The 26,216-nt window shown below is 48.9% G+C and overlaps 13 protein-coding genes across 13 annotated transcripts; 7 read left to right on the forward strand and 6 right to left on the reverse strand.

Moving 5' to 3' along the window:
• Positions 1 to 703: 703 nt before the first annotated feature.
• On the forward strand, positions 704 to 2,338 carry Bathy04g04070 (grf-like transcription factor; the record flags this gene model as incomplete). The annotated part of the gene is made up of 1 exon (XM_007513693.1): positions 704 to 2,338. The coding sequence occupies one exon, from the start codon at positions 704 to 706 to the stop codon at positions 2,336 to 2,338; it is 1,635 nt and encodes a 544-aa protein (XP_007513755.1).
• Positions 2,339 to 2,482: 144 nt separating this feature from the next.
• On the reverse strand, positions 2,483 to 4,246 carry Bathy04g04080 (predicted protein; the record flags this gene model as incomplete). The annotated part of the gene is made up of 1 exon (XM_007513682.1): positions 2,483 to 4,246. One exon carries the CDS (start codon positions 4,244 to 4,246, stop codon positions 2,483 to 2,485), a length of 1,764 nt encoding a protein of 587 aa, XP_007513744.1.
• A 97-nt stretch (positions 4,247 to 4,343) lies between these two features.
• Positions 4,344 to 4,688, forward strand: Bathy04g04090 (predicted protein; the record flags this gene model as incomplete). The annotated part of the gene is made up of 1 exon (XM_007513628.1): positions 4,344 to 4,688. The coding sequence occupies one exon, from the start codon at positions 4,344 to 4,346 to the stop codon at positions 4,686 to 4,688; it is 345 nt and encodes a 114-aa protein (XP_007513690.1).
• Positions 4,689 to 5,430: 742 nt separating this feature from the next.
• Positions 5,431 to 6,957, forward strand: Bathy04g04100 (Drug/Metabolite transporter superfamily; the record flags this gene model as incomplete). Its single annotated transcript, XM_007513685.1, has 1 exon — positions 5,431 to 6,957. The coding sequence occupies one exon, from the start codon at positions 5,431 to 5,433 to the stop codon at positions 6,955 to 6,957; it is 1,527 nt and encodes a 508-aa protein (XP_007513747.1).
• A 348-nt stretch (positions 6,958 to 7,305) lies between these two features.
• Positions 7,306 to 9,267, reverse strand: Bathy04g04110 (ADP-glucose pyrophosphorylase small subunit; the record flags this gene model as incomplete). The annotated part of the gene is made up of 1 exon (XM_007513600.1): positions 7,306 to 9,267. One exon carries the CDS (start codon positions 9,265 to 9,267, stop codon positions 7,306 to 7,308), a length of 1,962 nt encoding a protein of 653 aa, XP_007513662.1.
• A 349-nt stretch (positions 9,268 to 9,616) lies between these two features.
• Positions 9,617 to 10,015, forward strand: Bathy04g04120 (unknown protein; the record flags this gene model as incomplete). Its single annotated transcript, XM_007513368.1, has 1 exon — positions 9,617 to 10,015. One exon carries the CDS (start codon positions 9,617 to 9,619, stop codon positions 10,013 to 10,015), a length of 399 nt encoding a protein of 132 aa, XP_007513430.1.
• Positions 10,016 to 10,160: 145 nt separating this feature from the next.
• On the reverse strand, positions 10,161 to 16,205 carry Bathy04g04130 (predicted protein; the record flags this gene model as incomplete). The annotated part of the gene is made up of 1 exon (XM_007513346.1): positions 10,161 to 16,205. One exon carries the CDS (start codon positions 16,203 to 16,205, stop codon positions 10,161 to 10,163), a length of 6,045 nt encoding a protein of 2,014 aa, XP_007513408.1.
• Positions 16,206 to 16,898: 693 nt separating this feature from the next.
• Bathy04g04140 lies at positions 16,899 to 17,516 on the forward strand (the record flags this gene model as incomplete). The annotated part of the gene is made up of 1 exon (XM_007513370.1): positions 16,899 to 17,516. One exon carries the CDS (start codon positions 16,899 to 16,901, stop codon positions 17,514 to 17,516), a length of 618 nt encoding a protein of 205 aa, XP_007513432.1.
• A 752-nt stretch (positions 17,517 to 18,268) lies between these two features.
• Positions 18,269 to 20,491, forward strand: Bathy04g04150 (Gat2p; the record flags this gene model as incomplete). The annotated part of the gene is made up of 1 exon (XM_007513354.1): positions 18,269 to 20,491. The coding sequence occupies one exon, from the start codon at positions 18,269 to 18,271 to the stop codon at positions 20,489 to 20,491; it is 2,223 nt and encodes a 740-aa protein (XP_007513416.1).
• A 110-nt stretch (positions 20,492 to 20,601) lies between these two features.
• Positions 20,602 to 21,456, reverse strand: Bathy04g04160 (riboflavin synthase subunit alpha; the record flags this gene model as incomplete). Its single annotated transcript, XM_007513707.1, has 1 exon — positions 20,602 to 21,456. One exon carries the CDS (start codon positions 21,454 to 21,456, stop codon positions 20,602 to 20,604), a length of 855 nt encoding a protein of 284 aa, XP_007513769.1.
• A 272-nt stretch (positions 21,457 to 21,728) lies between these two features.
• Bathy04g04170 (predicted protein) lies at positions 21,729 to 22,787 on the reverse strand (the record flags this gene model as incomplete). The annotated part of the gene is made up of 1 exon (XM_007513439.1): positions 21,729 to 22,787. One exon carries the CDS (start codon positions 22,785 to 22,787, stop codon positions 21,729 to 21,731), a length of 1,059 nt encoding a protein of 352 aa, XP_007513501.1.
• A 1,131-nt stretch (positions 22,788 to 23,918) lies between these two features.
• Positions 23,919 to 25,151, forward strand: Bathy04g04180 (predicted protein; the record flags this gene model as incomplete). Its single annotated transcript, XM_007513569.1, has 1 exon — positions 23,919 to 25,151. The coding sequence occupies one exon, from the start codon at positions 23,919 to 23,921 to the stop codon at positions 25,149 to 25,151; it is 1,233 nt and encodes a 410-aa protein (XP_007513631.1).
• A 317-nt stretch (positions 25,152 to 25,468) lies between these two features.
• On the reverse strand, positions 25,469 to 26,137 carry Bathy04g04190 (predicted protein; the record flags this gene model as incomplete). Its single annotated transcript, XM_007513559.1, has 1 exon — positions 25,469 to 26,137. One exon carries the CDS (start codon positions 26,135 to 26,137, stop codon positions 25,469 to 25,471), a length of 669 nt encoding a protein of 222 aa, XP_007513621.1.
• Positions 26,138 to 26,216: the final 79 nt, after the last annotated feature.

Genomic DNA, 26,216 nt, shown 5'->3' on the forward strand with positions numbered 1-26,216 from the left:
GACGGTGATGATGATGCGTTGATATCGAAATGCCCGCGTGTGAAATAGTGTTGAAAAAATGTGAGCTTTCAAAAGGCATCCTGATACAACAAAACAAAAAAACCCTAAATTACAGAGCGAGAAACGCTTTCTCCTTCAGTTCGCAAAGAAAGAAAGACCGCAGAAAACAACGACCAAACGTCAGTCGCGTCACGTGAAGAAGAGGAGAAAGAATATCCAATTTGTTGCTTCTTACTTCGTATAACGCTTTCATAGAATACTACCACTAATAAGAATAACAAAGAACGAGCAGAACCCGAGCAGTGCGAGAAGACGCTTTCTTCGAGCAAAGAGAGAGAGAGAGAGAGAAGCGCTTTTTGTTCTCGCGATATAAAAGCGCGCGTTGTGTCCTCATCGCATCATCACAGAAGCGCTTTTTATATTCCAATTTGCTGCGCGTGTGCCGGAAAAAAAGCGAACGTAACGCGCGAGAATAAAGAAGAGAAAGAAGAAAAAAGTCACCAAAAAAGGTTCCGTTCGCGTGCCGCGCGGTAGTAAAAAGGTCTTTTCGTCTTGCATTCGAAAGTATACGCGCGTCGAGAGAAACATCTGGTCTCGAAAGATATAATTATTCTTCCGCAAAATTTGAGTCAACTTTGCGCAAATGAACAGTCGAGAGGGAATAAACGAGGAAAGGGTGCCCACATCGATACCGTCCCAAAAAATGACGATTCAGACGACTTCTTTATCGGAGAATAACAACAAGGAGAATAACAACATCGACAGCATCATTGTCGCCGTCGCGGGGAAGATGAGCACGTCGGGATCCGCGGCGACTTCTGCGACTGCGACTGCCGCGACGGCTGCGACCGCCACTAATTCGTCGCCGAAATCATCGAGAAAGACGAAGCGCTGGTTTTCTTTTGTTTTGGAAAACATCGAACGCGACGCGCGATTCAGAACGATGTGCACGGAGACGCTGAATAAAAGGTTGCAGAAAGCGTACGAGAAATTGACGAAAAGAGAGACGCAGGCGCATAATAAGGAGTGGATTTTGTTGAAAATGGCGAGATTTGTGTTGGAAACCAACAACGCCGCCGGGGAGGAAGAACGAGAAGAAGAAGAAGAAGAAGAAGAAGAATACAAAGAAGAAGACGAAGAAAGAGAGGCGGTGAAAAACTCGATGTTTGCGCGACTGAGACAGATTTTGGAAGAGACGGTTGAAAGCGAGCGAGAAGAAGAAGGGCACACAAGAAATGTACCCGCGCCGTCGTCGTCGAATAATAGCAATTATAACAACAACTTTCGCAAGAACAGGAAACGAAAAGTGACGACGAAAGAACGTGAAGAAAAGACCGCTGCCGCTGCTGCACTTTCATCTACCACTATGATTCCTCTCCAGTGCTCGAGAAATGACGGCAAGAGTTGGCGATGTTCAGCGTTAGCCGTGGAGGGACACAAGCACTGCGCGAAGCATTTGCGGTGGGGTTACGGAGCTCGAGCGGCGAACAACGCGCAACACATCGCGTCGATAGCCAACATCATCGCCGCCGCAGAGAAGAACAATAAGAACATCAACAAGAACAACAACAACAACAGCAAATTAATACACAGAAACAAGGACACGCGCGCTTTAGAAAAGAAAAGTCGCCATTTACCCAAACGACGCGTCAATCTGAGCGACGCCGGCGAGAAACAACAACGATTACGCGAGGAGAAAATGTACGAACAACATCGCGTCGAATACGAGCGTCGAATGCAGAAGAAAATAAAGAGTAGCGTCGTCCAAACAACCTCCAGCGATGGCACGAACATCGCCTGCACTATCGAAGTATGCGAGAAAAACGAGGAAAAGGAGGATGACTGTCTCAGCGAAAACACGAGCATTCCTCTCTTCTCTCGTCCCGGAGGAAGCTTGAAAAACTCCTCGTCGTCGTCTCTGTCCTCTTTGTCTTCGTCTTCTATCGGGGTGATGAAAACGATCAATTTAGACGACTTTTCCGGATACGGGCCGTTACGAGAACACTTACTGAAACTCGCGGCAGGAGCGAGTAGTAATTCTACCGGAAGAGAAATATCGGTAGTGTATTGGACGGCGCATAATACCGCGCATCAAATCGCGTTGGGGGAGCCGTACGAGTATTTCAAAGCGAAGTGCGTGAAACTTCACGCGAAAGTGTACCCAAAAGCATCATCATCAGGTACTGGTGGTGGTTTTCGAAGCATCAAAATCCCTCTCGTCGCGGGACCAACGTCGTCGTCGTCGTCGTCGTCGTCGCCGTCTGCGACGATGTATATGATGTTGATGATGCAAAACGACAAAAACAAAAATATATTTTTTCCTTCCAACTCTACCTAGAGTAACGTACTACCAGATGTAGAAAATAACAACACACCACGTACCACTGTAACACCAGGTACATTAGAGTAATAACATGCATTTTAATAAGTAAGGACGTGCAGTGTACCACATGCAAGCGTAAAGTATAACAACATTAAAAAATTAAGAGTACCTCCAATTCACCTTTCGTAAGCTCCCGCTCGCGTCGGCGATTTTTTCGTTCAACTCATCCATCTTCTTCGTCAATTTCAAAGCCTCTTTACCTCTTTCCGTGTCCGCGTTGGCGAGTTGCAACAACAAATCTCGTTCCATCTTTGACGGATCCTCTTCCGCGTTGGCATCGAGGACGCTCTTATCCGACGAACCCGCTCCTCCTCCTTTCGAAGAGGAGGAATACTCAAACAACGCGTCCCATTTTTTATCGAGCTTCTTGAGTGCTTTCTCAATAGGCACGACTTGGTACATCCCGCTATCGCCGGGAATCTTGGACGCTAACCCTTCCTCGACCAACTTTTTTACGCTTCCGTGCACGTCAAAATCTACCGCGATGCCGAAAGCATCCACCAGCGCTTGTTCCAATCGATCGTCTAACTCCTCTATGGTCATCCCGGATTTATTCCCTCGCATCGCCGCGTACGCCAAAATCATCTCTTTCGTCTCTTGTTCTTCCATATCCGTCGACACCGACGCTAACACCGCGAAGCCACTCGAATCCATCTTCTTCATAACCTCTTTACTCATTTGCGCCGCGTAGTTTGCCTTGGATTTTTGAATGTTCGCCCACGAGGCGGATAATTTCCCGCCGGCAACGGTTAACAACTGCATCGCTCGTTCCGACAACGCTTCGCCGGTTATGAACGCCCAAATCAACGAAAAGAGAACGAGCACCATGGTGATACCATTCGTCAAGTAATCGATAAACTTTGCGCATATTTTTACGCCCGGAAAAACCATCTCCAAATCCGCCATCGGAACGTTTTGAAACGATTTCAGACGCAAAGGTCCAGCGCCGGACGGAACGTTCAAAAACTGCGCCTCCGCGGCATCGATTTTATCTTCTCTGTATAACAAAATGACCTCCTTAAACGTCGGCTCGCTCAACTCGAGCTTTTTGTGGACGTTTTTCAACACGGACGCGATTGTTGGCATGAGCCTTCGAAGCGTTTTCCGTTCAATTTTCGAAACCTTTCTCTTCCCTCCGCTCCTTCCCGGACCGCCCGCCGCGGTCGCAGATTCCTCGCCTTTCGAAGACGACGACCCAAAACCCAAACCGAACGCTTTCCTCAACACCTTCCCAACCGGCCTTTTCAACGCGTACTCCAGCAACAAATCAATCTTTTCCGCGATGAACAAATCGCCGTGCGTGCTCGTCGTCACCCCTCTCTTGAACAGTAAAACGCGTTCGGAAAATGTCGGCAGCCCAACCTTCAGCTCTGGATTTTTCTTTAAAAACTCTTTCAACAAACTCACGTCGTATCCTCCTTTCGCCCAATCGATTGTCATGGGTAAGCGAAACATGAAATCTTCCTCCATGGCTAAGTCCCACTCGGTCGCGCTCAACAACGTGTACTCCGCCGTCGCCATCATCTGGCAAAATTGCGTCACGAACTGTACACTTAACCGTTCGTGTTCGGTTGGACTTTTTGCGTCGCTCTTCAAAGACTCCTTTCTTCGTTTCGGCATTAAGCCGGCGCTGGCGTCGAATCCTTTGCGTAAAGCGTCTCTTTTCGTTTGGTGTTCGTGGTGGACGATCCCGCGTATCAAGGAGACAAAATCGGAAAACTTTTTCTTTTCCGCGGACATTGATGACGACGTTAAGGACGACAAAAACGCATCCTCGCACAACTGTTTGCACGAATCGATGTTAATCGAGACGTGCCTCGTGTTTTCGACGTCGACCGTGAATTGCGTTGATTTTGAGGCCATGTTTCTGCGTGCGTTTTAGGCGCTCGAATGAAATGACGAATGTCCACACTTTTGCGCTTCCTCGAACGCTTAAGAGCAAGAACACGTTTACGACAAGATGAGCGCGGAAACGAAGGCGATGACACCACCTTTACCAGCAGCAAACGCCACTTTTTCTCACCAATCATCATCCACAGACGATCTCCCTCGCGCGCACATCAAGCGTTTGATGAAACATCACCTCTCGCAATTCACGCACGTGGATTCCAAAACCGCGCAAGCGTTCGAACCGAACATCGCGAAAGATGCCTTGGATGGCGTCCAGCAAGCGTGCAAGATATTCATACACTACCTGACGTCCACGGCGAACGACATATGCGCGGAGAGTAAACGGAGCACCTTATCCGCGGTACGTTTCGTTTGGGTTTGGTGGTTCTTCTTTCGGATGGATTTTGAATTTTGAATCGCTTCGCGTCGGTTCCTTTCGAGTCTGGATTGCGTTCGAAAACGCTCTCGATCGACGCGACGTGTCACTCATTCATTCCTCTATTTCTCTCTTTTAAAACATTAAAAAACAGGACGATGTCATCCGCGCCGTGCGCGAAATCGATTTCCACGAGCTCGAGCCTAAATTGAGAGCCCATTTGAACCAGGCGAAAGCCGCCGCGGCGCAACGACAAGCGCTCGCCGCTTCGGCGGCGGAGCGAGCGACGACCGAGCGGAGCGAAGGCGCTCCGGCGAAGAAACAGAAAACGATGGATGAAGAGGAAGAAGAGGAAGGAGAGGGTGTGAGCGACGAAATGGGAGATGATGGTAAAGAAGAAGACGACGCAGGGGAGGAAGAGGAGGAGGACGAATAGTACTCGCATCAGTAGCTTTTGTTAGACTTCACCAACCTTCCCCAAAAGACGTACACATTGCCTCAGAAATTCTCCTCCTTAAACTCATCTTTCGCGCGCGGAAGGAACGCACACGCACACTTTTTGCGCGTTTAAAACCGACAGAGCATATAAGACGACGAAGGAACATCATCGTTTGAGATCTTTCTCTGACGCGTAATCTCTCTCTCTCTCTCTCTTTCTCTGCTCTTTTTTGTCTCATTTTCCCAGAGAGAGAGGCCGCGCATTGATTGGATTGTGTTTCTGTGTTTCTGGGTACAGAGAGAAGAAGTCACAGAAGAAGAACAGGAAGATAAGAGAGAAGAAATGAAGCGCACGTACCAATCGGTTCCCTCGTTGACCTCCGGAGGACTTGGAAACGGGAAAACTCTCGAGCGCGTGAAATCGTTTCAAGAGTTACAAATCGAGTCCGATACGAAGTTGTACTGGGTGAAGTCCTTGTTCTTCCTCTTCTCGTGGGCGTTCGTTTCCGGCGGGATTATTTTACTGAACAAGTATATTTTCGTGAAGGACGATTTCCCGTACCCGATTGCAATTTCCGCGACTGGGCCTTTGTGTTCGTGGATCGTGGCGGCGTTGTTGATCGCGAGCGGGAGAGTGACGATAGAGAACAGATTGACGCTGTGGGAGTACGTGACGATTATTATTCCGATTGGTTTGTTCACGGCGATTACGTTCGCGAGCGGGAACACGCTGTATTTATACTTGAGCGTCAGTTTTATACAGATGATTAAAAGTTTAAGTCCAGTGGTTGTGTTTTTAGTTTTAGTTTTGTTAGGTATGGATAAGCCGACGTTTACGAAGACGTTTGGGATCGTGGTGACGAGTTTCGGGATGTTGGTGGCGTGTTTGAGCGAGAGTAAATTGACATCGGTCGGGATCATGTTGATCGTTCTGAGTGAATCGAGCGAGTGCATTCGGATGGTGTTTTTCCAGCACATGTTGTATAGTCGTAGTTTTGGAGTCATCGAGGGTTTGTTTTATTCCGCGCCGGCGAATTTTCTGTTTTTAGTGCTCTTCACCGTAATCTTCGAGTACGGCGAGATGGTTGAGACGGAGGCGTGGAGACGACCGATGGGAAATCCGTTGCCGTATATAGTAGTCGCGTTTTTTGGATTTTTCGTAAACGTGACGACGATTGGAGTGATTCAAACGTGCGGCTCGTTGACGTTTAAAGGTGCCGGGCAGGTGAGAAACGCGACGGTGATTATGTTATCCAGTTGGTTGTATAAAGAGAAGCAAACTTTCGTGCAGCTGTGCGGTTACGTGGTTTCAATCGTTGGATTTTTCATATACCAAACCGCAAAATCGGCGGAAAGTTTGGACACGATCACGAAAAGCGCGGAATTCATGGCTGGTGAACCGTTTACGCCCGGCTCGCCGATTTGGGAAGGTTCGGAAGAGTACACGTGGACGACCAGTCCGCAATGGAAACAGATCAAAAGAGGCGGCATTTTCTCGAATTTTCGGTTCGTCAATAACAAAGGAGGGTCCTCGAACAATTTAGTCGGAATGGCCAACGGAGGTAACGGTAGCACGAATAGCATGAGCAATAAAAACAACAACGGGAGCTTTTCTGGGTCGGAGGAAGAGAGGCAGAAAATCTTAGGCCCGACGCTGAAGGAAATCGAGGAGATCAAATTGGCGCAGTTGGCTAAGCAAAGGTCGAAATCGACCGCAGATTTCAACGTCGCCGAAAACGGCGGGTTGGTGGTGACGCCGAGAAGTTCTGATTTTGGTTCCGGAAGTACCGGACAACACTTTGTTTTAAGTTTACCGGAGGATTCAGAACGCGAGAGAGATCCGACTCGAGCCGCCAGATGGGGCGTTTAAGAAAAACATTTTTACTAGTAGTTTAGTTTTAGTTTTCATCATAGAATTTGTATACGTTAGACTTCACATTAAAATACATGTAGGTAGAAGAAGACTCTGGTTCTCCTCGTTCTTCTTCTTCTTCTTCTTCCTTCTCCTCTTGTAGCGGTTCGCGCGGGTTTGGATATATAATCTACTCTGTTGTACATTTCCCGCTTTTTGACCCCTTCGCGCTATTCTTAATTCTTCTTTCGTCCTCTTCCTGTCTCCTCTCCTTTTTCTTTTATAAACTTCTCTCTCCTTTCTCTCTCTTTCTCTCTCCTTCTCTCTCTTTCTCTCCATTCACACACGACGCTGTGAACGAACCACTTAAAGCACCGTTCCGTCCGGAATCTTTGCGTCCTTCAAGATGCAAGCGATTCCGTCCACAATCTCAATCATCCCTCGTAACTCCTCTCTCACCTGCACATTGCCGTTGCATCTCAACACGCAATCCTTCCCGATGCTAGCACAAGAATCTACAACTACGTTTTCCATTTCCGTGTTATCACCAACAACCGTTTGCGCGACAACTTCCGGCGACCCGACGATGATGACGTTCTTCAATCGAACGTTTTCACCGATTTGAGTCGTGGGACCAACGATGGCGGATTCAATAAACGATCCGCTTTCACCGCTTCTAACGACGCAACCGTCCAAAATCAACGACTCTTGAACTCTGGCAAAACCAATAAACTTAGCCGGTGGTAAATATCTCGCTCTCGAGATGAGTTTCTGGTCGGACCCGTACGCGATCAACTCCGCCGACGGACCTCCTTTCGCCATCTCGATGTTCGCTTGAAACCATTCGGAAAACGAGCGCAACGGCGTCCAATACCCCTCGTGCTTGTGTACGACAACTTTCATCCCGCGCTCGATCGCTTGATTAATCACGTGCTCGCCAAACTCGAAGTAATCTCCTCGTTCTCTCGATGGATTCAAAAGCAACAACTCCTTCATCGCCTCGGCGGAGATTATGTAATTCCCGGTGCTGATGTGATACGAGTGTCGTTCGTCCTTATCGACGAGTTCGCGAAAAATGTTCGAAAAGTGCGGCTTTTCGTGCAACCTTTTGACGACGCCTTTCTCACCTTTCGTCGTCACTTCAGTTAAACCAACTTTTAAATGGTTCGAATCGTGGTGTAAGTGCGATTTTTCCAACGCGCTCGAATGGCAGCGTTCGCTTTGAACCATCATAGTAATTGCCGCGCAAGAGTCGTTGTGCGCCTTCAACATCTCGTTGAAATCAGATTTGTGCAACTGCTCTCCCGAGCACACCAAATACGCCTCTTCATCGTACAATCCTACCCCCGCTCCGTTCATCAAACCTTGACCACTGCTCACGCCTTGTTCGATGGCGACGTCAAACGACTGCGCTTCCAAGTGCGCTCTCACAGCCGCCGCGCTTCCTTTCGGCCACTCGTCTCTCGTCGGCGTCGCTGACATTGGTAACACGCAAACCTCCGTTGTCGATCGGCCCATGGCGGAATTTTTCGAAAAAGTCATCGTCACGTGGTTGTTTAATGATCTCGAGTTGTATTGCGTCAAAACGAAAACTTTGCCAAACTCGGCTTTCAGGCACGCCGCGACTGGGAAATCGATTAATCGGAACGATCCACCCACGCTCAACGCCGAAATCGCTCTCTTTCGCGTCATCGGGTTAGACTCACCGGCACCGCCGGCTAAAACGATCGCGGTAACGTTTTGTGCGGAGACTTTTGCAACCGCGCCCGGTTGTTGTTGTTGATGCCGTTGTTGTCCGTTCACCGGAACGTTCACCATTCTCGTATTCCCCAAGTTCACTCGATTCGTATCCTCGCTCGTCCTCGACATGCTCAACCTCGACTTACTCGGCGACGACGCTTCCACCCGTTTCGACGTCATCACGTCGATCGTCTCCGCCGTCGAATTCGTTTGCACGCGAAACGGCGCGTCCACGTACGAGTTTCGCATCATCTCTCGCTTGTGTTCTTCCAAAAGTTGGTCTTCGTCCACGGAACCTAAGCCTCTCTGTTGCTGCGCTCTTTCTTCTTTGATCGCGTCCGTTTTCATCTCGTCGCCGCGTTGGTGGTGGTGGTCTCTGTGGTGCTCTCCTCCTGCAGAAGAGGAAGATCCTCTCGCCCCGGAGGAATCGCAGGAGATTCGAGTCGTCGACGACCCGACTCCCAATCGTCCGTTCCTCGCGCCTTCGCTCGAGGTGGAGGACCTTTTCGACATGAAGTGTTCTTTCAACGAGAACTGATGGCTCACGCCCGTGCACGTGGACGGCGGCGAACGGCTTAAAAACGCCATTATCTTCTTCTCTTCTTAAAAAGTTGACTTGTTAATCCGCTTTTAATCAATGAACGCGGAGAGAGAGAGAGATATTTTCTCTAACGCCGGCGGAAAAAATGAAGCGACTTCCGACGATAGACGCGAACGTAAAACGCTCCCTCTCTTCTCCTCAACAAACGAAGTGATACTTTTCCCAAGCGATAAAGACTTCTTAAAGAAGAACAAGAACGTTCTGTGTGGTATATTCGAGCGCGTGTGTGTATTCAACGCGTACAATTTATAGGGTGAAATGTGACACGTCAGGAAGAAGATACGAAAAGATATTTTGTGCTTTTCTGCTTTTTATCACGACTTTTCGTATGGCAAAATGTTTTTTATTGGACGACGCTTACTTAGAAACGCTTTTTCAAACGACGACGGGACAGACCTCAAGGATCAGACAGACACAGACACAGACGTGATGATGGAAAAGGAGACCCCGCAAAACGCGACGACGACGACCTATTCAAATACCAAACGACGAGTGGAAGAGAGCAATCGGATGTACGCGAGGAAAGTCGAAGAAGACGCGAAAAAGATGAGGGAGAAAAAAAAAGCGCAACAACATTCAGATGCTGCGGGTGTTAAAAAATCAACTCGACAGCGCTTCGATGGTAAAGGATACGACGAGGATCTTTCTTCTTCGGAAGCGTTCGAGAGACGAATCAAACGCGAGTGCGAGAAAATACTGAAGCGTTTAAAATCGTCGTTTAATACGACGTCCTAGAAAATGTAAAAAGGTTTCAAAAAGTGTTCATATTACATCAACTTTTGCGCACACTCTCTCTCTCTCTTTTCTCTCTCTCTCTCCATCTCTCTCTCTCTCTCTCTCTCTCTCGATTTAAAATATGTTAATAATATAAAATACACATTTACGTCGCCACACCATCTTGTTGTTGTCCTTGCCCTGCTTCGCCGCCTTCGTCGGGAGACTTGACGCAACTTCTCGCGACGGATTCGAACAAGCGTTCGATTTCAGGCGCGCACCTCGTGAATCCGTGCGCCCAAAAGTTGTATCTCGGATTTTTAATCAACTCAACAAACGTGACTAATAATCCCCACGGGTGCGGTCTGTTAACAACTAATCGCTCCAATAAAACTCGCGTGATTTGTTCTCGAACTAATTCCGATTTCGTCTCTTGGAATAAGCACAAAGTTACGCAACTGAAGTAGTGCGTGTGCGAGTTTGGATATCGCAACTGGTTCGCGACGGCGCTCATGAAGTAGTATCGACCTTCCGCGTCTAAACTTTCATCGCACAATTTTTGCAACAATTCCATCGAACTGGAATTCAACACGGAATTGCGCGCATTTTGGTTCGCCACGATCGCGTTGACGCCGACGTATAACACTAAAGCGTTCATCATCGGGACGTCGTATCGCGTGCCGGTTTGCATGGCTTTTTGCCCGGGAAGCAAAATGTCGTCGCGAACCTGGTTAGCAACTTGAGACGCGTTGGCGATGTTCTTCGAGCTCAAATAGTTGTCGATGGTAACTTTCACGTTCGATTGGTTAAACGCTGGATCCTTCAATACGAATTGAGCCGCGTTCGTCGGTTCTTGCGAGATTTCCGGCAACAAGTCAATCTTCAAGTTTGGCGTGAACGGATCCGGCAAACGCATGTTCCTTGGAAACGCAGACAAGACCAAGTTACGCAGTTGGACGCAGTTCGTCGGCGTGGCATCCAAGAAGAACACGTGGTTATCGCAAAGAAATTCCGGGAAATCGTGCAACAACACCAAAAAGACTCTCAAGACGCCTTTGTAGAGCAACTTGACCGGCTCGGTCAAGTTACACTCGCGCAAGTACGGTTCGAGAAACTTCAACGCGGCGCAAATCAAACGTTGCAACAACGGACGACCTTTTTGCGCGTGGTCCAAGAGTAATCTCGGCATGAAGCATCGATGCGACACGAGTTCCAACCACGCGAACGCAAATCCAGGAACGCGCATGGGCTGCAACGCCAACAAAGCGGAAGCAAACGCAGCCAAAACTTGCGGATGCGACGAGTCCAACACCGCATCCGGCGCTCTCATTTCGTTGAGCAAGCCGCTCAACGCGCGAAAGTACGGTTTCGGATTGAACTGCGGACCTCGCTCGTCCGTATCTCGCATCGCTGTGCGAACAATGGCAACCAACGCGCGTCCAAAGAGCGCTAAACGTTGCTGCGGTGACTCTTCCGGGCGTCTCGCGAGACGCGTGACTAAACGACAATACGCGTCAACCGCCGCAAAGCTCATGGAGCTTTCCTCGCCGCCTTGATTTTTCTTTTCGCTGCCAAGGCAATGCGTCACCGCGAGTTCGACCAAGACGCGCAAAAAGCCTTCTTGGGCATCTTCGCGAAGGAACGTCGTTCGTTCGAGTCTTTGCAAGAACATGACGGATCGGTCGTCTCCGGGAGGCAAATCTTGCACTCTCGCCCACTCGTCAAAGTGACTGGCGACTCGTTCGCGCATCTCCTTCGCAGATTTTTGCGCCGTCGTCAAGTTGCTGTCGTCGACCCCGCCAGTTGACACTCTACCATCGCCATCCTCGCCAGCTTTGCCACCACCCAAAAAGCTCGTCGTTCCTGATTGCTCGCTCGGCGGAGGCGGACCACCCGGTAACGGTGGTTGCGGCGGCGGCGGAGCGCCAGGTAACGGCGGTTGCGAACCCGGAAACGCGGATTGCGGTACCGGCGGTTGCTGCCCGCTCGCTCCTCCCGGGCCACTACCGCCACTGGAAGCTCCGGCAAGATTCGATTGCGATGAAGTCGCGCTTCCCCCCATCGGCGTCGGCGGTGCGAGTCTTGGAATTCTAGAAAAGTCGTCGTACACTTTCAAAGCGACGCCGCTCATCAAGGTCGCGCTGCCAGGTCTCGGCGGACGCAAAGTCTCCAATTGTAACGCCGCCGGAAACTTCCCAGATAAAGCAACACCACTATCGTAAAACGGAGCAGAAATCGATGACGGTTGCTGCTGCTGGGTTTCTTTGTGTTGTCTTCTGACCACGACCGCCGGCGCTAGCGCCTCGTCGACGTCTCGCATCGCTTTTTCCGTGGCTGCTTTTTCAATCAACGAACATCCGAGCTCCAAGTTGTCTTGCACCGCGTTTTGGATGGCATTTTCCAACGCTTGCGCCTCGCACGCGTTGGATGCACCCGCCCTTTGCACGAGCAATCGCAACTGGTTCGCCGCGGATGCCTTCAAAGGCTCTCTCGACGTCGCCAAGGCTAACGATCCAGCCAAAGAAGAAACCATCGCGTGCGCAGCTTTACGTAATCGCGACGTGTCTGGATCGCACGCGAAATCTTTACGAACGAGTTCTCTGGAAGTCACGCATGCAATAGTTGCGGAGCGTTCAACAACCGGCGACACAATCTCCCGTATGCCGTGCGTCAACGCAATCGGCAAAAATCGCGCGAGCATCGCGCGAACACTCTCCGGAACGTTCGGTTGCGGATGCACGCGGGCGTGCGCTTGAATGTTCGGCAAAGCTTGCGCGTCCGACAACGACGGTTGTTCCGCGGCCATATTCTGCTGGCGTTGCTGTTGTTGTTGTTGCTGCTGCTGCATGTCTTGTTGAGAAAGCTGCTGACCCCAGCCGCCACCCATGCCGCCGCGCTGCTGCCCTTGCAACGACGGGAGTTGACCGTCGCTCGTGGCAGTTTGCAACATACCTCCAGGACCAAGCCCACTCAAACCGGCGGGAACTTTGTCGGCGACGAAATCAGGATTGTCGATGCGCACGCGTTGTCGATTCTGTAACAAATTCGAAGGCTTGACGTCCTTGACGCTCAAATTGAAGTGCTTAAACAATCTCTCCGTTTCAAACTTCAAGTTCAACTTCAAATCGCGATCGAGGTAAATTTCCGCCAACAACGCTAAAAGCGCCGCCGTCCACGGGTTTGGAGGCTTGAAGACGTAGTTATCTTTCGCAGGTTCGAGTATCTTCGCGACAAATGGGATGACTGCAATCATGCGTCCAGCTTCGTAGGCGTCTAAAATCAATCCTTTCACGTCGAGATCAATCATCAACACCGGCTGCAGACGCGCGATCGTTAATCCGCCGAGCCATGAACCAAGATTTTTCAACAAAGAGCGCTCGCCTGAATTCGTTTTTACTTTCCCGCTCGTCAGCAAAACTTTGATGTTGTGATAAGTCGCGCGAAGAATCGCTTCGAACAATTTTTCCTCGCCAATTTCGTCGAGCATTTCGAGATACAACGCGTGAAAGTTCGGCTCGATCGCCGCTCTCTTCACAACCATGTACGTCGCGAACCACTCGTAAAATTCTGGCTTGAGCTTTCCTTTGACTTCTTGCCCTTTCAACTTGACGTTTTCACCAGACAAGTTGTTCACGGCGAAGTGAATCTGATCCGCGGTTTTCGAATCCGGCGAAGCCGTCGTCGAGGTTGAAGCTTGCAGAAGCGTATCTAAGTTAAGAGACGTCGCAAAACCAGAAGGCGCGGACGCAATCGCCGTAGCCGAACCTGATCGTGACATATCCCCGCCATCTTTGCCGAAAAACGGTAACGACGAGGCTGAGTGCAACTTACCGTCTTTCGTAGAAGACGAGTCAATCCCGAGCACGGATGCCGCCATGTCCGTCGCCGTCGTCGCGTTCGCACTCGTTGCCGCACTCTCCGAAGCCGCCGTCGCTGCCGCTGCTGCAGACGATGCCGCCGCCGCGGCCGCTGCGGAGTTTCCAGCCGAAGCTATGTCGTTGAAACTCAACTTCATGCCAGCCACTCCCGCGGCTAATCCGCGCGCGTCCTCCGGGCCGCCCATCTCAGGTTCGTGCATGCCGAGCGCGACTTGCGTAGGCTCCGAAACGGGAACATTTCCAAAGAACTGACCCAAATCCGGATGCGCTTGACGTAAGTGTTGAATCTGCGCTAAGTGCTGGCAATATTGCGGCCATTCCGGCAAGCGAGTTTTGAACTGTTCCAACGCTTCCGAACCGAACGCGAACATCTTCGATCCAAACGGTTTGCGCAAAGCGTCCAAGACGCAACGTAAAGCAACACCGAGCGTGATGTTACTCACGAGTTGACGCTGGACGAGCTGACCGAACAACACAGCGGTAATTCGTAACTCTTTGTCCGGGTACTTTGGAAAGAATCGATACTCGTCGAACAAATTGTGCACCATGCAACTAAACACTTCGCGTTCGCGCGGAGTGTTCGATCGCAAAAACCCGCCAAGCATGTCAACGAGATCGTTGATTTTGCGTTGACCGGCGTACACTTGCTGAAAGTGTGCGTTCGCTTCAGCTTCGATGTCGGCGGGGAACCCGTTGGACAACCCAGGATTCCCCGACGCGTTGGCCGTATTCCCGGCGTTGCCGCCGCTCGGGTTCGTCCCATCCGCATTCATACCGCTCGCGTCGCCCGCGGAAGATCCTCTCTGAGCGTATGCATTTTTAACCGTTTTAATATCGTTTTTGTTTTCCGCCGAAATCGACGTCGCGCTTTCCAGACACTCAAAGAATAGCTTCGCAGTTTCAGAAGTTACGTTTAATCCTTTCACGCTTTGTCCTTCAGATTCCAAGCAGCGTCTTCTCAGAAATGCCGCGCACGCTCTGGCGAAATCATCTGGATTTCCTGAAGTTCCCGCGCTATTGTTCGTATTCTTCCCCGAAGAAGATCCAGCTAAAGAATCTCTCAGAAACTTTTCGAGATTTAAGTATTCGCGCCGCGACGCCAACGCCGCGATTTCGACACCCATCAACATCCCACTTCGTTTTGCCGCAGAAGATCCGTTCGAAGACGCCAACTGGCCAATTCTTTGCAGAACTTTAGCTAAATTCTTCATTTCCGAAATCGCGTCCACGATTCGAGGTATGCAAGCGTTGTTGCTTTCGTAACTCGTGCTCATAGCTTCAATAACCGCGTCCGGCAAGTGCGTAAACGCGGCGGTCAAAGCGTACTCCCTCGGCGCCGACGCGTTTTGAAAGTTTGAGAATATCCTCGTCAACGACTTCTCGACGACATCCGAAGCGATCGAAGATTCCGCGTTTTCCGCGCGCGAAATAGCCGCCACGACGTAATCCGCGTTTGTCGACGCGCCGCGATCCAAAACTTTCGCCGCGATTGGTTTCAAGAAGACTTCTTTCGTATTATTCGTGGTATTTTCTGCTAACTTTGTCAACACTAACATCAAATCAACGCAAGACCAACGCTTAATTTCGCTCTTCTCTCCATTCGGAGGGAAACACGTCACCCCAAACTCCCACTCCATCAAACTCGGTTCCACCGCGAAGACCGCCGCGCTCAACAATTTCATTTGCGTCGATTGCAACTCGTTCGGCCAGACGATCCCATCCCCGACGATAGCTTGCGCGGGAAATGGGCTCCCCGCTCCTCTGCGATACATCTCTACCAATCTAGAAAAGAAACTATAATACGGCGGAAAAGACCCTTGCCCGGCGGCGACGTTCATTTGCTGCAAACTCGATTCGAAATCCGGACTCAACTCCACCTCGAACCCGCTCGAAAACATCTCGCTCTCGGGATCTTTCTCTCGCAAACTCAAAATAGCATCTTTCAAGTGCACCACAACGCTCTCTCTCCAATCCAACTCCGGATGCGTCTCTCTCACCGCGTCCGCCACGGCTTCGATGTTCCAGGTTTTCGCCCTATTCGCCGCCTCCGTCGGCGGCGGCAAACCCATCGCCGACGCCAAATCCGCCAACGTCTGCGACGGCACGTCCCCTAACGAGCCATCCCCGGTCTTTGCAATCGTCGCCAATAATACCGCTAATCCTTTGTTATCGATCCTCGGTAACAACGCCAATATCTGTTTCAAGGAAGCTTTCGTATGCGCCGAGGCGTAGCCCAATTCCTCTAACGCCGCAGCCGTGGACGACGCAGACGCCACGCGAGAGGCGATATCGTTCGCCAACGGGGAAGACGATTTCGACACGCCTTCCCCCATTATGTGTATATATGTATACTTTCTCTCTACTATCAAATCGCGCGCGCTTCACTACACAATAATGTTATATATAATTCTCTCACCACACGATCGTCGTCAAATCTCACAATCTTCTTCTTCTTCTTCTTTTACGACGACGTTTGCGCGCAGTAAAACAAAACACAAAACCTCCTCTCTCTCACTCTCTCGCCCAAAGTGTGTTTTCCGCCTTTTTTCGACGATCGGGACAAAACGGCAGACAGAATATGTGCGCGTGTGTTCTTTCTCTCGGTGTCTTTCCTCTCTTATATGTGCTTTTAAAACGAGCGCAAAGTGCTTCTTTTTTCTCTCTCTGTCGTTGTTTTGTGGCGGGTCAAAAATTAGGGTTTGACCCTAAATGTCAAATCTCTTTGGATTTTTGAATTTGGCAAAACTTCTTTCTCTATTGCGTCAGATGGTGTCTCTTCTTCTGAAGGAGAAGGAGAAGGCGTTTTCGCGATGACGAGAGCGAGGAAGAGGAAGGTGGAAAGTCAGAGAGATTCTTTTTTGTGGGATGTGGTCGTGAATAACGACGATATTTGTTTTAAACATATTCTTCCGAGATTGAATTCGACTGACGTGAAATTCTTGTATGGAGTGAATGGTGAAACGAGAAAGTTGATTGAGAGATCGTCTCGCGCGGAAGATTTGAAGAAGAAGTTTAATATAGAAGAGATGTCGTCGATATCGACTTTGGAAGTTGCGTGGGAGAATAGGGAGAATCGATCGTTATGGCCGAGTTGGTGGCTCAAAACTTCTTTCTGCTGGAGAGTTGCTGACACGAATAAACTCGAGTTGCTCAAGTGGGCGCGAGAGGAGAAAAAGTGTGAATGGGATTCAGGGACGATTGATGCGGCCGCATATCAAGGTAATCTGGAAATGGTAAAGTATTGCGTTGCAAATGAGTGTCCTATCGATGTGCGTGCGTGTGCATTTGCTGCCCAAAACGGTCATCTCGAGGTACTCAAATACTTACACGAAGAAGCAGAAGCGGCATGGGATTTGAGAACTGCCACGTGGGCGGCTGAAAATGGTCATCTTCACATACTCGAATATCTTGTTGAGCGTAAGTATGATCAATTTGACGAGTATGCGTGTGGGTTGGCAGCTGAGAACGGTCACTTGGACTGTTTGAAGTACTTACACGAAACTGCCAAAGTGCCTTGGGACTCTTGGGCGGTACGAAGAGCGCACGAGAACAACCAAACCGAGTGTGTACAATACTGCCTCGACAACGACTGTCCATTACCAGAAGACTGGTCGTACGAAGATGGACAGCTGCGCGCAGCATAGTAATCATAATCAGTATCATCATCATCATCATCATCATCATCATCATCATCATCATCATCAGTTGTACTAACAGAAAGAAACAAAACTCTCTCCTTTGCTCCTTTCTTTTTTTTTGGGTGCCGACAATACGAAAACATCACTTTTCCTCGTGGTGCCGTCACTTCATCATCCTTCTTTTACGAAGAAGAATATAACGACACACGCGCGCGCAATACACAGCAACGCGATTCATTTCCGCGCGTTATATATATATATATATATACACATAAGAAGACCTTCAACGCCTCCTCTTTCGTGTTCGTCGGTTGGTCTTTCGTTCTCTTAAAAGAAACGCACCGCAGGAGTGAGAGAAGAAGAAAGAAATCATCGACCGACGACGACCGAAAACACGCAACAGACGTCTCTTCGTTTTTGTTCTAAATTTACGTGCATTGATTTCTTCGCGCGCGCGCGTTTCTCTCTCTCTCGCGCTGCTCTTTCGAGAGAAGAAGAGGAGGAGGAAAAGAAGAAGAAGCACAAAGAGGAACAGAGAACGACACAGAAACAACCGTGGTCTGAAAGAAGAAGACGAAGAAGACGAGAGGAAAAGAAGAGCGCGAGACGACGACATCGTCGTCACCTCTTTCTCGAAGGGCAACTCTGGGCACCGAAAACTGTCGCTTCATTTTCCATTTAGGGTTTTCAAACTGAAGTGAAAAAAAATACGCGAAAAAGGACAACACAAATCTTCTCTTCTTCTTCTTCTGAATAAGATGACTTTGACTTTGATGAAGACGAGAGCGGCGTTGGAACGACAAAGACGCGGTGCACAGAAACAGAAACGAGTCGTTCGACGATTTAATAATAATAATAATAATAATAATAATAATAATAATAATAATAATAATAATAGTAGTAATAATAACGTTTCTGATGATGACGTTGTTTCGTCGCCGGCGACGAAGAAGACAAAGAAGAAGAAGAAGACGAAAGGAGGAGCGGAACAACAACGACAACAACAACCTGTTTTGACGACGACGACGACGACGATTCAGAAGACGATTCAGACGAAAAAGAAGAGGAAGAAAAGAAGCGGGGGTACTTTGAAGACTTTGAAGGCGCGACCGAGAACGAAAAAGTCGTCATCGGAAAAGACAAAAGTCGCGGTATCCGCCGCCGCGCTTCCTCCTGCGCCTCCTCCAATGAACACCACCACCACCACCGCGCAAGGACCGTTGTTGTTCTCCGACGACGACACCGACGACGACGCCGCTTTGTTTTGGAAGGAGATTGATGCAGATCCGGAGGATTTCTTTTCGTTTGATAATGACGCCAGTAATACTAATAATACTACTACTAATAATAACGTGGACGTTGGCGTTGATACTACCGGTGGTGGTGATACCGACGCGCGATCGTCTGGCTCGATTGTGGCGCCGATGTCGCTGGAAGAAACGACCACGGACGCGTATTATTTTGGGGCCGATATGCGAGTCGCCAAGACGCCGGAACGCGTCGTTTGTACCGTGAATTGTAAGACATCCTCGCCGGGCGGCGAGTGCGGTGACGACGGCAGCGGAGAAATGTTCTTCGTGCCAACACCAGCAGCGTCTGGCGATCGCGCGGTGGTAATAACAACACCTGATTTTTGTTCTCGTCGAGACCGAGGAGAGATTGTGCTCCAAGAGGAGGAGGAAGCCGAAGAGGATGTCGACGGCGGTAGCTCTCGCAACTATCTCGAAGATCTCGCGGCGATGCACGGTATCGTGCTTCGAAGCACGGATGGTGACGACGACGACTTTTACGACGACGACGACATCGACGACGACCTCACCGAAGAGAACGTAAAAACAGCAACGACAACAACGGAAGATTCGACGGTTACGTACGAAGATCACGCGAACAATAATAGTAACACCACCATCGATAATGACGAGAAACGAAGGAAGGCAAAGAAGTCATCGACGACGACGACGACGACTACATCTCAAACATCCATCTCGAATGCTAAGAAAGATGCGGAGCGATTGAAACGTCTCGCATCCAGAAAAAGGTGGGAAGCGACGTTGAAGACGTACACCGCGATCGAGAGAACAAGCGTCGCGGAGGAAAAATTGCAAAACTTGGAGGAGGTGGCGTTGCGGGAGAAAATTTTCTTGAAAACCGAAGGCAAGAACGGCGGCGCGGTTAGAAATAAGAAACGTAGTAACGGCAAAGACAACACGTATGATGAAGACGTGGTGTCGGAAAGCTTGAAAAAACACGCGGTCGAGCACGTGTCGAACATGTCTTCTGAAGAAGATCTTCTCGCTCCCGTCGCGAAGAAACATAAACGGAAGCGCAGAGCGAGGCGGGAACTGCAACGACGCGTTATTGTGAAACCAAACGCTTTACTCTTTACTGGAACAACGAAAGAAAATGTACCGCCCGCGACGACAACGTTTGACGATGTAGTTGTGAACGAATCACTTTTCGAAGAAGAAGAAGAAGAAGAAGGAAGAGGAAGAGACGGAGGCGACGAAGAAGCGCAGCGAGGCAGGACGACGAGAACGAGAAAGCGTCAGAGAGAGCAGCGTCATAGTAAGGAACGAGAACAAAGGCAAAAGAAGGGTGCAACCACCAACAGCTCTTTTTCCACGCTTTTTGACGACGTCGACGACTATTTCTACCAAGACGATAACTCAACGAAGAAGCCCCCGCGAAAAAAGAAATATCAAAAGAAGGAGAAGAATAAAGCCGAAAAGGCGGCGGCAGAAAAAGAAGAAGCGACAGAGACAAAAGTGAACATTTCCGCCGTCGTCGGTACCGACGCGAAAGCCACCGATGTGATCGTGTGCTCGACTACGGGTCGAGAGCGTGTCATCGGGTGTTTCGAGTGTGGCATCACGCAGACGCCGCAATGGCGTCAAGGTCAGCACGGTCCAAAAACGTTATGTAACCGCTGCGGCGTCGCGTATAGGAAGCGGCAGTTGCTTAATAGCTCCGCCCTATTTTAGTAGTAAACAACACCCTGCGTTCATCTCTATCTTTGTAGATACTATATAGAGAAACTATATCATCATATTACAACAACAACAACAACATCAACATCGTGAAATCATCATCATCATCCGGTTTTCTCCTTCTCTTTCCTTTCCATGTACCTCTCGATGGTATCGACTATCGCCCTAGTGCTGCTTTCGATTTCTATATTCACGCTGTTCCCAACGCTCTTCACCCGAAACGCCGTCGCTCTAATCGTCTCTGGAATCAACCACACGTTAAACGTCCCTTCCTTCTCGTCCACTTCTCCCACCGTCAAAGAACACCCATCCACGGCGACGAAACCTTTCGGCAAAATGTACTTCACAATCTCTCGATCTCGGAGACGAAACTTAACCTCTCGATTGTTCTCCGTCTCCTCCTTTTCTGCGTAAATCTCCGCGGTCGTGTGCACGTGCCCAGACACCACGTGCCCGCCAATCTCCTCGCCAAACTTTGTGCTTCGTTCGTAATTTACGACATCGTCAACTCGTAACTCGCCTAAATTCGTCGCCCGTAACGTTTCTGAAATCATATCAAAACTCGCCGTGGACTTTTCCTCGTCAAACTCCACCACGGTTAAGCACGTGCCGTTGACGGCGATCGACGCGCCAATCGTCAGCTTCTCCAAAGGCCTTTGGTTTTCCCCATCATTTGGGAAGGTGAGCGTCAAGCGGGCGAATAATCCTCCTTGGATTGGAGTGAACGAAGTCACCGTCGCGGTGCCTTGGACGATGCCAGTGAACAACGCGCGACATTCTTTTGGTTTTTTGGTTCTCGTTCGTTTAAGTCGACGTTGATGATGATGAAGATGTCTTTCTTGGTGATGATGACTGCGACGGAACGTCAAGGAAGAAGAGGAGGAAGAGGAGGAGGAACAACGCGTCGTCGCGGCAATGCTGCTGCTGCGGACACAAGAAGAAGAAGCGACGAACACCATTTAAAAGCAGGGAGAAGAACACAACACGTTTCCTTCTTCGCGCAAGGAAGACGTGGGGGTGTTTTAATACTACGAGCGCAAAACGTGGTTGTTTGTTTGGATAAAATGAAGCAATCGTGTTCACATCTCAAATGTATATATATTTAGAATTCTCTTTAGATACGCACAACTCTCTCTCTCTCTGATTATCTCTATCGTTCGTTCCATCTCTTATTATTAGTAGTATTATTATTAGTATAAAGTTGTTTGTTTAAATATAATTGTTTGTAGTATTATACTTTGGCGCTCAAGTTCGCGCTCGAACTCCCGCTATGAATCATCCCAACACCTTTCGCCTCGTCCTCCTTTTGCTTGTTCATAGCCTGGGTGTAATAAATCATCCCAACCACGGCTAACGCACACCCGGCGATATTTTTACTCGTAATTGGCGCGTTAAAGCAAATAAACCCGAACAAAAAGACCAAAACCGTCTTCACGTGTCCAATCACTTGGAATGACACCGCCGAGAATCTTCCGATGCACAAATATTGGGAGATGTTCACCAACACCGCGAACCCGCACGAGACGGCTAAAAACATCAAACTCCCACTGGTCCACTCGTATTCGAACACGTTTTCCCCCCCGGTGACTAAAGTATCCATGATCGGTCCAAACACCAACATCGACGCCGCCATCCACAAACTCGTCTTGGCTAATAAAAAATTACTCGTCACGTTGTGCTTCTTTTGCAAGTGCCCGACCAATATTTGCTGCGCGGACGTGCTCAACACCCCGACGCTTGCTGCCACCGTTCCAGTCACGTTCATCTCAACGTCCGAGACCGTCGCGACGGCCACGCCTGCCAAAACCACGATGATTGCTTGCACAACCTTCCTGGAAAATTTCTTGTTCAAAAACGACGCCTCTAATATGCACATGGTCGGTATCTGCGCGAGTTTACACACCTGGTAAAACCCAATCGTATTCAACATCAAAGAGACGTTTAAACCAATGATGGACATGTTCGCGACGACGACGTAAAAGACTAAATCTTTGAGCGGAAGCTTTTGTTGTTGTTGTTGTTGTTGTTCTGATTCCATCAACTTTTCGCTCAATCCGGTTTGCGAAGCCGAAGCGTCGCCAGAGCTCGATGCCGAACTCTTCTCTCGTTTCACGCACAAGTTTATAAAAGCGGTGCAAAAAAAGTGCAACCCGCACAACGTCGTCGCGAATCGAAACCCGTACCCGGTCGAGCTCATCAGTTGTTTGTTCACCATGACGATGGCCACGGAGGAGAAGATGTTTAAAGACCACGCTAAGGCGTCCACCGCGGTTTTCCCCATCGGAGCCATTTGACTTCTTTCCGTGAGTAATCAAACGTAAATCTATCTGAAATCAAACGACGAGACCAATCTCTCTCTCGAACGTGTTATGGTAGTATTATATTACGCGCGTCGTGAAAAGTTCGTTCTTTTCTCAATCCTCTCTCTGTGTGTATATTTATTGTGATCTTTCGTCGTGCGCACAAAGTGTGGGGCTTTTATATGTTGGGGAAAAAAAAGAAGAAGAAGCGTAGTTTATGCCCGAAGCCCGAAGCGTCGAAGTGTGTTTTGGTGCGCAAAAACAGAAAAAGCACACACCCCCTCGAATCTCTCTTTTCACCTCTCTTTTCGACAGCTTTTGTGCGTTCGTTTGAGCCTCAGAACTGGTCTGTTTTTTTCCCTTTTTTCGCCTATTTTCAAGCCTGTCGAACTCGAAATTCCTCCTTTTTAAAACACAGAATCCACCCAAAGCACGGCTCGGGTAGGACGAGTTCACTCACACGTTCAAACACACGTAAGTGCATATCGTCGTCGTTTTACTTTGTCTTCTTCTCTGTCGAGTTCTTCTTTAAACAACGCGCAAAACTCTCGTTGTTGTTTTTTCTCTCTGTGTAGTTGTAAAGAAAAAGAAAAGTCAAACGCTTGGGCTCTCATCCGTACGAGGGAGAAATGCGCCTCCGTGTTTTGTGTAATCTTTAAACGCGGAAGTGACGTTTACAGACGATCGAGGACTGGAAGATCGCGCGATCGCTCGACAAAACCACACGAACGAATACACATTAAACGCGTTGCAAGTGACGAAAGAGGTTTTTGCTGGTCGCAAAGTGGGTGTTTGAGAGAGGAATGTGTACGCGCGATTGATTTTTATGTACGCGCAGAGGCGGTGAAGCAAAAGCGCCGCCATTGTGGGAAGAGCAAAAAAAGAGGCAAAAATCACCATCTTTTCGCTCGAATGCGTATACGTATACATCTCGATGACGATGAGACGAGAAACAACAACAACGTTTTAGAAGATGTTTAACGCTCTTCTTTTGTTTTGCTCCTCCGAAACTGACTTTTCTTTCTCTCTTTCTCTCTCTCTCGCTGTGATACAAACGCGTGTCGTATTATCAAAACAACAGACTTTCAAAACACTCACTTTACAACAACGACACCAAAATCATGTCTGGAGAAGGCGGATTCGACGACGCGGCGTATGATCGCGGTATGGAGGAACTCACCAAAGGTGACGGCGAAGATAACGTCATCACCGAATGGACTGAAGTGCACGAAACGTTCGATACGATGAACTTGCACGAGAACTTGTTGCGCGGGATTTACGCGTACGGTTTCGAAAAACCGTCTGCGATTCAGCAGAGAGGCATCGTTCCGTTTGCGAAAGGGTTGGATGTTATTCAGCAAGCGCAGTCTGGTACCGGTAAGACGGCGACGTTTTGCGCCGGTATCTTGCAATCGTTGAACTACGAGTTGGAGGAGTGCCAAGCGTTGGTTTTGGCGCCGACGAGAGAATTGGCGCAGCAAATCGAGAAGGTTATGAGAGCGCTCGGGGATTATTTGCAAGTGAAGTGCCACGCGTGCGTCGGCGGTACGTCGGTGAGAGAGGATCAAAGAATTCTCCAAGCCGGCGTCCACGTCGTCGTCGGTACTCCGGGGAGAGTGTACGATATGTTGAGACGCAGAGCGTTGAAACCAGATTCGATCAAGATCTTCTCTTTGGACGAAGCCGATGAGATGTTGTCCAGAGGTTTCAAGGATCAAATTTACGACATTTTCCAATTGTTGCCGCCAAAGTTGCAAGTTGGCGTTTTCAGTGCGACTATGCCGCCGGAAGCGTTGGAAATTACTCGCAAGTTTATGACCAAGCCGGTGAGAATTTTGGTCAAGAGAGACGAATTGACTTTGGAAGGTATCAAGCAATTCTACGTCAACATCGACAAGGAAGAGTGGAAGCTCGAAACGTTGATCGATTTGTACGAAACGTTGGCGATCACGCAGTCGGTTATCTTCGCCAACACGAGAAGAAAAGTCGATTGGTTGACGGACAAGATGAGATCGAAGGATTTCACGGTTTCCGCCACGCACGGGGACATGGACCAAAACACTCGCGATATCATCATGAGAGAATTTCGCTCCGGCTCCAGTCGCGTTTTGATCACGACTGATTTGTTGGCCAGAGGTATCGACGTTCAGCAAGTCTCTTTGGTTATCAACTTCGACTTGCCGACGCAACCGGAGAACTACTTGCACAGAATCGGTCGTTCCGGTCGTTTCGGTCGTAAAGGGGTTGCCATCAACTTTGTCACGCAAGACGACGAAAGATTGTTGCAAGACATTCAAAGATTTTATCAAACCGTCATCGAGCAATTGCCGAACAACGTCGCGGATTTGATTTAAACGACAACCTACGTATGTATTATTTGGTCGGTCAAAAAGAGGAAACAGCAACACTCGTGTACATAGAGAGAAAAGAAAGAGAGCAAAACAAAAGACGCCCGCTCGAATCTCGTCTTTGCAAAGAAAACCAGCGCGGATTTGATGCATCGTGCGAGGCAGCGCGCCGAACACACTATTATTAGAGAGAGAAAAAGTAATACACCAAAAACTACTACACACACATGAATACTTAACAGTATATAATACACGCACCTATATAATACTCGCAATGACTCTATCTATCTAAATCTAGAAGAAGAAAAAGGAGGAGTTCGCTACTACATAAAATCCTCCTCCGCTTCCTCGTAACTCTCGTACTTCGCGCTCATCTCCTTATTCGTCACTTTCTTCTCCTCTATGTTTAACCTCTCGTAATCTCTCGCCATGACATCCAGTTTCAACTGTTCCTCTTCCTCTTTTCTTTTTTTCTCTTCTTTCTCGAAATGCTCTCGTTTCTTTCGTTTAAGACGTTCGTCTCGTTCTCGTTTCTCGTTCTCTAAGTCTGGATTTTCTTTAATTGTTTTCGTTTTGTTCAATCGGTTGACGATGTCGTTGTTCCTCCCGTCTTTAATTCGAGTCTTTAAGACTAAACTTTCGTCTTTATACGCCACCTGTCCAACCTCAAAGCTTGATTTTTTCAGTAAGTTTTCGCACGGCGTGTACACCACGTCAACTTTTTCTCTTTTATTCCCTTCGATGGAGTTATACTTCACCAATTGCGCGCAATCGAGCAACACTTTCGGAGGAATCGAGTCGATGGTTTCCCCGTCGTGTAATCGCAGATAGACGTGCGCGGAGGATAAATCGTCCACGTGGAACCATACATCTTGCTCCGGCCACGAGAAACGAATGAGATCTTCGTTCTCGAACTTGTCCTTACCGACGTAAATGAGATAGGAAGGGTGAGGAGAGAGGTCGGCGTGTTTGGATTCGTAATACAAGACCATCTTTGTTGTGTGCGCAAAGTATGTGAAGAGATCTTTGATGCCATTTTCATTTCATCGCCTATACAGAGAAGATATGTTG

Source organism: Bathycoccus prasinos (assembly GCF_002220235.1).
Source record: "Bathycoccus prasinos genomic : Chromosome_4".
NCBI classification, from domain to species: Eukaryota; Viridiplantae; Chlorophyta; class Mamiellophyceae; order Mamiellales; family Bathycoccaceae; genus Bathycoccus; species Bathycoccus prasinos.